The 9,739-nt window shown below is 54.3% G+C and overlaps 4 protein-coding genes across 4 annotated transcripts; 2 read left to right on the top strand and 2 right to left on the bottom strand.

Annotated features, from left to right (window-relative positions):
- Positions 1 to 432: 432 nt before the first annotated feature.
- On the bottom strand, positions 433 to 1,613 carry GMORB2_6744 (dephospho-CoA kinase; the record flags this gene model as incomplete). Its single annotated transcript, XM_035468712.1, has 2 exons — positions 433 to 1,226; positions 1,607 to 1,613. 2 exons carry the CDS (start codon positions 1,611 to 1,613, stop codon positions 433 to 435), a joined length of 801 nt encoding a protein of 266 aa, XP_035321846.1.
- A 1,204-nt stretch (positions 1,614 to 2,817) lies between these two features.
- Positions 2,818 to 5,700, top strand: GMORB2_6745 (uncharacterized protein; the record flags this gene model as incomplete). The annotated part of the gene is made up of 4 exons (XM_035468713.1): positions 2,818 to 2,889; positions 3,699 to 3,912; positions 4,378 to 4,937; positions 5,191 to 5,700. 4 exons carry the CDS (start codon positions 2,818 to 2,820, stop codon positions 5,698 to 5,700), a joined length of 1,356 nt encoding a protein of 451 aa, XP_035321847.1.
- A 329-nt stretch (positions 5,701 to 6,029) lies between these two features.
- On the bottom strand, positions 6,030 to 7,931 carry GMORB2_6746 (ATP-dependent protease La (LON) domain; the record flags this gene model as incomplete). Its single annotated transcript, XM_035468714.1, has 1 exon — positions 6,030 to 7,931. One exon carries the CDS (start codon positions 7,929 to 7,931, stop codon positions 6,030 to 6,032), a length of 1,902 nt encoding a protein of 633 aa, XP_035321848.1.
- Positions 7,932 to 8,963: 1,032 nt separating this feature from the next.
- Positions 8,964 to 9,536, top strand: GMORB2_6747 (uncharacterized protein; the record flags this gene model as incomplete). Its single annotated transcript, XM_035468715.1, has 2 exons — positions 8,964 to 9,192; positions 9,349 to 9,536. The coding sequence occupies 2 exons, from the start codon at positions 8,964 to 8,966 to the stop codon at positions 9,534 to 9,536; spliced, it is 417 nt and encodes a 138-aa protein (XP_035321849.1).
- Between the last annotated feature and the right edge of the window lie 203 nt (positions 9,537 to 9,739).

A 9,739-nucleotide genomic window follows, 5' to 3' on the forward strand; every position in this document is an offset into this window, starting at 1 on the left:
CGATGAAAAAATGTGCCCATCTCCCCAGCTGTGATCTGTCAGCCTACGGGCATCATATTCCTGCTCACAAGCTACACTCGAGACAAGCAAGCATGTCGGTGCCAGGTCTACACCCGGTAGTGAGTATATATAGTGGTAATAGAAGTATAATAGTAATGAGTACTGGTATCGTAGACAGTAATAAAGATCAAGAAAGAATAAATGAGGAAAGAAGACAAGAGACTGAACGATGGTATGAAAGACAAATAGTACCGCCCATGTTTACAAGACGCAATCTGTTGGCGCAATTCCTGTCCGACGCACTCAGCAACCACTCCAGCTCACCGACAGAGGTCCAGACGAGAGAGAGAAAGAGGGAAAAGGAGGTGGGGAGAAGAGCAGACATTGCTCTCCCATCCCCCCCCCCCCCCCCCCGGCTTCAGAAGTACCCCTTCAGTCCCCCTTGACAGTCTGCCTCTCCTTTTCCTCCCACAGCCTCTGCAGCTTAGCATTATCCCAGAAGCGCCAGGCGGCGACGGCGGCGGCGAGGGGAGGGCAGGCGAGGAGGGCCCAGGACCACCAGGCGGGGGTGCGGGCGCGGAGGTCGCTCACGGCGGCGTCTACCTGGTCCTGCAGGCTGCGGGTGTCGGTGTCGTTCCAGAGGACGATGCCCTTCCCGGCCCCCCTGTCCTGGCACCTGGCGGCCTTGAGCCGGACGTCTGTCTGGCTGGAGACGCGGGCCTCGGCGTCTCGGGGGGAGAGGTGGGGGTCCCTCTTGCGCAGGCGGTCCATCTGGACGGCCGGGTCGCGCACGGCGACGACGGCGACGACGCCGCAGAACCGGTCGAGCCGGCTCTCGATCAGGAGGGGCACGTCCAGCACGACGGCCCAGTGACCGCGGACGTACAGGCCGAGCACGCGCCAGAGCATGGCGCGCCGGACGGCCGGGTGGACGATGGCGTTGAGGACGGCGCGGTCGCGGCGCCGCTCCTCGTCATCGCCGAAGACGCGCTTGCCTAGGGCCGGTCGGTTGAGGGGCCTGCCCAGACCCGCCGGCCCGTCCTCGGGCATGGTGTCCGACGCCGGGACGAGGAGGTCCGGCGTCGTCGGGTGGAAATGCCGCAGGATGGCGGCGTAACCGCGCGTCCCCGGTTCGACTACATCCCGCGCTAGCTTGTCGGCGTCGATGATGGGGAGGGAGTGGGGTGGCGAGGAGAGCATGCTCGACACGGTGGATTTGCCGGTCGCTATGGAGCCGGTCAGACCGATTAGAAGCATTTTTTCCTTCTTTCCTTTCTCTCCCTCACTCTCTCTCACTCTCTCACTCTCTCACTCTCACTCTCTCTCACTCTCTCTCACACTCTCTCTCATACACACACACTCTCTCTCTCTCTCTTCTCTCTCTCTTCTCTCTCTCTCTCTCTCTCTCTCTCTCTCCTTTTTTTTCTTCTCTTTTCTTCTCTTTTCTTTTTTATCTCCTTCTCTGATTTCTCTTATCCTTTGGGGGTTGTTGTTGTCGTGTGTGGTTGATGAGAAACGATGTAAGATGGTATTGCGGGTATTAAGTGACGTGTTGAGGCATGGCGTAATATAACCTCCTCACTATATCATCAGATCATATCCTCACTTGGCATCACCTAGAATCGTGGAGAATGATTGAGAATGATAACCTTTTAGGAAACACTTTTTTCAACAAGAAAAAAAAAACGTCAATTCGAATATTCAATTCCAGAAGATTGATTCTTCAAGAATAATACTCTTTATTCGGTCATCTTTTACCTTTTTTTCTTTTTTCTCTTGAGAGTCATGACGTCTGATCACGTGGCCACTCTGATACTCCAAACGATTCATCTTCTTCATATTAATAATCAAGGCCTACCCGAGGCTCTCTCCCTGTAGAATGTGACGTCTTCTCTTCCTTGCGTCGGTATACTCCCATCTCATGTTGCTTTATTACCATGGCTTGAAACCCAGTTTATCTATTTATCTGATTTTTTGAAGTCGTGTTTTTTTACTTCCTCTCCCCCTCACTACCGTTGTTCCAAGCTTGGTAAACCTGTTCAAGGGGGCTTCATCATACCTACGCCTTGAGGATGACGCTGTAAATTCAGTTTAGGTCTCCATCGGGACTTCTCAGGAATGGTATCTCCCCGTCACCGAAGAGGATAGATCTGGTTCTAAGCGCAAGATGCGGACACCGTCTATACAACCCAGAAAGGCGTTTGTGAGTCTCGCGAGCCCATCCGATGTCACGTTGACTTCTTTGGACTTGAGGCTCTTCACCGACGACACATCTGCTCCCCCCCCCCCAAGCCGTCCGGGTAGAAGAACCGGCCGAGGAAGCCCCCGACAACGCGAAAGGTGCAACCCTCCAACGAGTAGGACGAGGTTGAGGGCCTCCGACGAGGAGCAGAAGACTGGGGGTGGGGGCGGAGTACGAGGTAAACATGCTGGGACGCACCTGGCAAGTGTTCGGAGGGCTTATGGTTCAAATTGTTTGGTGAGTCCGAGAACGGGCGAGAGAGGATATTTTGAAAGTTGGACGAGGTCAACGTTGATGACGATGGTTGAAGAAAAGGTTGCGTATGGAACTTGTATAGATATACCACCTCCATCGAGCACGTTTGACGTTCGAACCATCGATGTGTGTGATTCGATAAACGGAAGCCACCCCTTCTTCTGCTCCTGTTCAGCTGTATATAAGCACCGACATGATTGTTGGGGGGATGTATACGCAGAGTGACATTAGGACATGCACGGTGATGCGTTTCTTCTGTGCCTGCTAACGAAGTCAAGGCTATTCGTACTTGTGCAACTACGTGATTTCCAGTCACCACAATGGCAGAAGTCGGTCCAGCATTGACCCATTCACTATCCACAGGTTCTGCCCAGACTTGGCGTATCTGCAACGTCAGATCGTCATTCCACTGTCGAAGACGTTACAGATGCGCTATGCTTCGCACGCGGAGGGATCTGTTGAAGAGATGAGCAGTGATGGCCATTTATAAAGAGCCAATCCCTCACCTGGGCATCATCTAGGCATCACCTCGTGACATGTTCCTCCGTCACGCACACCGTGTTTTCCTTTCTTGTCTATTTCTTTTATTCTTGCACAACAACTCCCTCTCTTCCTTTTCTTCATCTTCTTTTTTTTTCAATATGAAGTCCTTATTCATCCGATATATCTAAACAAAGAAAAAGAAGAAAAAAAGCAAGGCAGAAAAGAATAGAAAGACAAGACACAGAACAGAAAGAGAAACAAAACCAAAACGAGAAACAAGATCCCCCAAACACAAAGAAAAATGCCTCGGAGGACAGGTCCCTCATCCTTTGGTGAATGGATGATTGGAACGAATATCAACTCTATCCTGGGACACAACAAAACACCTGGTGGCGGTGGCAAGGCATCACATCGTCGGAGAAGAGGTATAGTCAGAGTCGAAGTCTATACAGATGATGAGTCTGGCCGTGATAGTGTGAGGGTGACGTATCCCCGTACATCATCTCGTTCTCCAGCAGCAGCAGGTCGACGCCCGGAGCAGAGAAGAAGGCGTAGGGACAGAGATGGGAACGATATCGCATCAGCAGAGGAAGAAGAAGAAGAAGCATCAGCAGCAGATCCTACTCCAACCCTCGCGAAGCCTACTACTGAAGAACCAGCAGCGGCACCAGACACCCCGAAGAAAGTCCGTTTCCAAGAACAGACCGATGCTCCCAAGTCGGCCATGAAGAGGACCAAGAAGACGACCACCGAGACGACCACCCAGACCGTCGTCACCGAGTCCGAATCCGAATCAGAGCCGGAATGCAGCGTGACAGAGCAGTCGGGGTCGGAATCGGCGTCGGAGAATGCTCCTCCTTCCTCTTCAGAGCGTGGAAGGTCGACTGACGAAGATGCCCCTGGAGAGACCACGACCGACAGCTCGGGGGGGCGTGAGACTTTGAAAGACAGCTCCTTCTCCCTTCCCGTCTTAGAAATGAAGAAGATTCCTAGCCCAATAAAGAAGAGGGAAGAAAAGAAGAAGAAGATTATTGATATGAAGCACAGCAGAAGCAAGTATAGGAAGAATGAGGAGACAGAATCAGACTCAGACTCGGATACTACCACCACCACCGATGATGATGATGACGACGACGACGACGACGACGACGACGAACCGCATCCGACATGCAAGTGTCCGAAATGTACAAGGGGACGACGCAAGATGAGGAAAGCAGAAGAAGCTGCTAAGAAGAAGAGTCACAAGAGAAGGCACGGCAGCAGCAGCAACGACCACCGCAACAACCACAGCAGGAAGAAGGATAAGAAGAAGACGAAGAAGAAGAAGAAGAAGGAGGAGGAGGAGGAGGAGGAGGAGGAGAGGGAAGAGGAGAAGCGCACAACCGACAGCAATGCAGAGCAGCAACAGAAACTCAAAGCAGACGTACCGATCCCCGACAAAAAGGCCAACAGCTACCCCTCGGCCCTTCCGGGCCCCCACCCCCGTCGGCCAAACTACATCGAGCCCATCCGCGCCGAAGTGGTCCAGACGGAGCGCGTCATCGAGACGCCCGAAGACCCCAGCCCAAACGCCTACTACGACGCCCGGAACAACATCGTCCGCGTGTATCACGGTCCCGTGTGGGGGAGAAGCAGCAGCGCCAGCAACGCGGGCCAATTCCAGTCCCTGTACCCACGCCGCGATACCTCCCTGCGTCCGCTGCCGATGGGCGTCCCGCATCCCATGCAGAATCCGTACCATCACGGTTTTGCCAGGCCCCTGAGCGACGGGTGGGATTACGCGTGGCAGCAGCAGCAGCACCCAATGTACTACCCCCCCATGGAGAATGAGGCGTACCTCGCTCCTCCTCATGGTGCTGCTGCTGCCGCTACTGCTCCTTCCCCGGAACCGGCTACGAACAAGGGTGCTTTTGGTGTCGATGCTGCTGTCGATGATGGCATGCCGAGAGGTTACAAGGTAAATCTATATCTACATATTGTGTACCATCTTTTTACTCTGCATCACCCTCTTTGTACATCTCGCTTATTATTTCTCTTTTGCAAAACAACAAAACAAAAAACAAACAAAAAAACAGAAAGAAAGAAAAAGAGAGAGAGAGGGAAACGAGGAGTAGAGGAATAAACAAAAAAGACGAAAGAGTTTTTTCCTTCCTCTTTTTTTTTAAAAAAAAAAGAAAAGAAAGAGATATTTAAAAAGCTAACAGTTACAGATCGGAAAAGACAACCCCTACCTTCTCCCCAAGAAATCCATCTTCGCCAACCGATCCCCCTCCTCCAGGTCTCCCCGGGACATGAACGACACCGCTGGCGCTGGCACCACGGTGGGGGGCGACAGCCACGGCGGCCCCGGACAAGATGGCTGGGGAGATGCCAAGAGTAACCGCGGGCCTGTATCCGGATGGGTTGATGACGACAATATCAGACAGGCAGGTTCGGGTGGATGGGGTGATGTGAATGATGACGACAACAATAACAACAATGACCAGGCAGGATGGGCCGATACCAACAATGATAGCAATGCCAACCAGACAGGATGGGGAGATGCAAACATTGACGACGACGCCAACGACGACGACAGCAATGACCCCGGAAATACATGGGGCTCATCTACACCTGCTGCCGTTGCAACCGACGACGACGTCCATCACATGCCCGGATCCTGGTGTGATCCTACTGCTGCTGTGGCTACGGGCGGTCAAGTTGATGCGGCTGTTTGGTGAGGAGGGGAGGGTGAGGGAGAGAGAGAGAGAGAACACTTGACTTGTAGGGAAGGAAAATGAAAGGACGAAATGGTTACAAATGCCTTTTTTTTAAAGAAAAAAAAGAAAAGAAAAAAAGAAAGAAAGACGTGCTTTGTAAGAGTCCAAAATACAAAAAAAATTAAAATTAAAATTAAAAACAAAATCTTGATTGAAATGCTCGATATAGAGCACTATGCTCAGGGTTGAATCATGACATCATCGTCACCATTTCTCTCTCCTCTACAAGACAACACACCCTGGACGGATAGACCTAGAGACAAGTGCGACGACGAGGAGAAGAATCAGCTTCATGCATGGACGGTCTGGGAGATGGAGAGGACGGCGAGAAGGAACAGAACAAAGATCAAAAAGTAAATTAGGAGAACCCACCAAGGGCTAGACTCCCACTCTACGATCCACCTGTAGCAGATCTTGAGTCTGTCGCGGACGCTCGACGTCCTCAGCAAGAGATACTTTTCGCTGTCGCGGAGGGGGAGCGTGCTGGCCAGCCACCACGGGAGGAGGGCCGCGTCGCTGGGACACTCGCCGTAAATCTCAATCATGTGGTCCGACAGCCAGGGAACGCCGCGGGCTCTCATCCGAGACACGAATTCGAGCGCAAAGTCGGCCAGGCTCCTCGTCGACATGGCGTCTGCGTCTCTCGATCTCCGGACCCCCTGCGGCCCCCGGTCATCTTCGTGCTGATGGCGGTTCTCGCCTTCCGGTGGTGGCGTAGGCGGCGATGTCTCCGTGCTCTGTCGCCGCCCCTGGTGCTCCTGGTGCTCCTGCTGCCGCCGCTGCTGCTGCTGCTGCTCCTGCTGGCCCTGCGGCGATTTTCCAGCGGAGTAGTCGCCGCGGGCCGATGCTGCCTGTGCTTCCTGTGCTTCGGATTCTTCCTCTTCCTCAACGCTCACGTCATCGATACGCTCAATCTTGCCGACTGCATAGCCGTCCAGGATGCCGTGACCGATGACGCGGAAGCGCGACACCCCTCTGGTCTCGACCAGGCTGCGGCCGTCCGGGTAGAAGTGGGCGTTGGTGATGCGCAGGAGCGTACCGTACTCGTGGAAATAGGCGTCGTCGACGTACCGGGGCCTCTTGGGGAGCACCATGCCAAAGGTGCGGTCACCGTCGAGCGCCCTCCGGATCAGGAGGCGATAACGCGGCTCGAAGACGTGGAGGAACGTCGGCATCATGGGAAACGCCATGGTGCACACAAACAGGGCTATGTCGTAGTCACCGCCGTGGCCGAGATCCTGGTCGGCAGCTATCGTCTTCCTGCGCTGGACCAGCTCGTCGGCCCAGAACGCGTCAATCATCCGGCTCAGCGTGCTGTTGGACGGGCAGGCCGTGCGGTTGAGCATGGGGTTCATGGGAAGCCGTCGTCGGCAGATGGGGCAGTACTGCGAATGGTCGAGGATGCGCTGGAGGCACGAGCGGCAGAAGGTGTGGCCGCATGCCGTGGTCAGGGGGTCGCAGAAGAGGCCGTAGCAGACCTGGCAGTCCATCTCACTCCGCGAGTCGTCCTGGAGCCTGCGGATGACGTCGGAGTCTGGACGGGCAGGGGCCTCGTCGAGCTCCGCGTCGCCATACACGACCTGCTGATCGAAGTGCAAGCCGCCCCGATCGGCCAGAGCCCAGACGGCTGCTAGCTGACCGCCTTGGATGACAGAGAGGTCGGCCGGTCCAGCAGGCCGTTCCCCTTCTCCATCCTGGCTTGACCTGGGCGGCACAGCGGCGATCGACGTCGACCTCCCGACCTCGCGGGTGTCTCGGATGACGGCGTCACGGAGGAAGTCCACGAGCTTGTTGAGGATGATGTCGCTGCTGCAGTCGATGAGGGCATGTTCCTTGCGGCAGTCGTCAAACGGACAGACGATTCCCTTCGACCTCTCCAGGCCGGTAGGATAGGTGATGTTGAGACGGTCATGGGGCTGGGGAAGACACGTCCGGCATAGCGCCCTCCCGCATGGGAGCGCGACGGGGTCTCTGAAGGGGGAGGAGCAGAGGCGGCACTGGAACAGGCGGACGACGCCACGGGCCTGTGAGGGTTCGGGAGCGGTGAAGGAAGAAGCGGGAGTGGTGGAAGTGGTGGAAGAGATGGTGGGAGAGTTCGCGTCGACGGAGTCCCGGGGTCGGCGGGCGTCGAGGTCTTGCCGAAACCCCTGGTCCGGGGGGCCAGTGGCTACTTCTGGCTGACCGGGGGACATGAATATACCCTGTGATCGGTTGGCGGCATTTAAAGACGAAGTACTGTCAGGCCGGACACCTCTCTTCTCTGCTGTCCCCTTCTTCTCCGTTGCCCCTCCTGGATCTGGGGTCTCCGTCGAATGATGCGACGCAGAGGCGGGCTGGAATCAGCTTATGCTGTTCGAAGGGGTCTGTCGGCGGAAGGGTGGTGGTGGTGGTCGGTGGCGGTGGCTGGTCTCGTCTCCTCTGCTCGTTTCGAGGCGCGGTCACGAGGGTCTGTAGATGCAGGTGCCGCGATGGAGGAAACTTGGCGGAGACGGATATATCGGATGTGTCGTGTATTGTGGTCGAGAGTGATTGAGGAACAGATCCAAGTCGGTGATGGATGGCGAGGCTGGCGCAACAGGGTAGAGAGGAGAAGACGTGATCTAGCATGTTCGATCTCAGCTGCTTGGATATTAACGGGCAAGTTGCATAACGGAGGTGGGGAAGGCGCAAACGGCGGGCGGCCCAGCAAAGGGAAGGAGCGAGCTCGGAAGGAGCGTCTGTTGCCGCCTCGAATAAGCACCGCGACTGATATTCGTTATTATCAACTTACTGGTCGGCATGCATTCCAGCCATCACTCATGGGTAATACGATTACATGCAGTATCACTGCTCGTAATGAATAAATACCCGTCGTGATGCTTCACTACTCGTGCTCTCCTCCCCAAGACTGGTAGTATTATTACTCCGTATCCGCAGTTCTATAGACTATCATGACTGATTCCTACATGCATATCACCAGTTCTCATATCCCTATATCGAGGTGAAACAGGCTGTACATGGCAATACAGACTTGTTAAGGGAATAACGGAGCACCACCATCTCCATCCATCCAACCAACCAACCAACCAACCAAACAAACAACCAAGACAAGATCCCAACCCCACATCATCGATCCCTCTTCGACATCAGCCTTGCCTGCGGAGGTACGGCACCGACGGAGAGATATCTTGAAGGACGACGCTTGAAAGACGACGGCAGAGGTACGAGGGGAGAGGACAAGTACAATGGTGCCCATTCCCAGCCTCCAGGACCAGGAGCTCATCATCTCCAAGCTCGACGACTTTGCCAAAACCCTCGAACGCCACCCGAAATGGACCCCTCCCAAGCCTCACCCCTCCCTCTTCCACGTCTGGGATTTCGTCAAGCGTAGCCACTACATCATGACGGAGATCGACCATTTACGCAAGGGCGAGGCTGTCAAATATCCTAATCAGATCCCTTCACTAAATCAGGGTATGTTTTCTCCTCCTCCTCCTCCTCTTCTTCTTCTTCTACTTCATCATCTTCTTCCTCCTCTCTTTCTTTCTCTTGTCCCTCCTCTACCTTCTTCACACGCACACACACGCACACGCAACGTCACAACATACAGCTAACCCCAAAACTTGATAGGCGCCGACAATGAGGAGAGGGCACGAATCTCCTTTACGGATGTCGTCACCCGTACCCTCACCATCAACCAGGTCGTCCAGAATCCAGAAATGCTGAACGCCTTGGGTCAAGGGGTCATCGACTTTGATGATGACGTCAGAGCTAAGAGCAAGGCGGTTCAGGATGCCATCATGTCTCTGCCCGAGTAACATGAACTTACTACGCAAGATACTCGGATTTCGCCTGTAGTAGGAGTACGAGAGAGTGGAAGGATGAGAGGAATGAGTTTTTTTCTCTTTTTTTCTCATAAAAAAAAAGCGAGATAAACACAATACGTTTACACGTAAACGCGTGGCTGAGCTGGTATACGGGACTTTGTTACATATATACCATATTACTATATACCCCCCCC

The sequence above is a fragment of the Geosmithia morbida genome, assembly GCF_012550715.1.
Source record: "Geosmithia morbida isolate 1262 chromosome Unknown scaffold_6, whole genome shotgun sequence".
NCBI lineage: Eukaryota > Fungi > Ascomycota > Sordariomycetes > Hypocreales > Bionectriaceae > Geosmithia > Geosmithia morbida.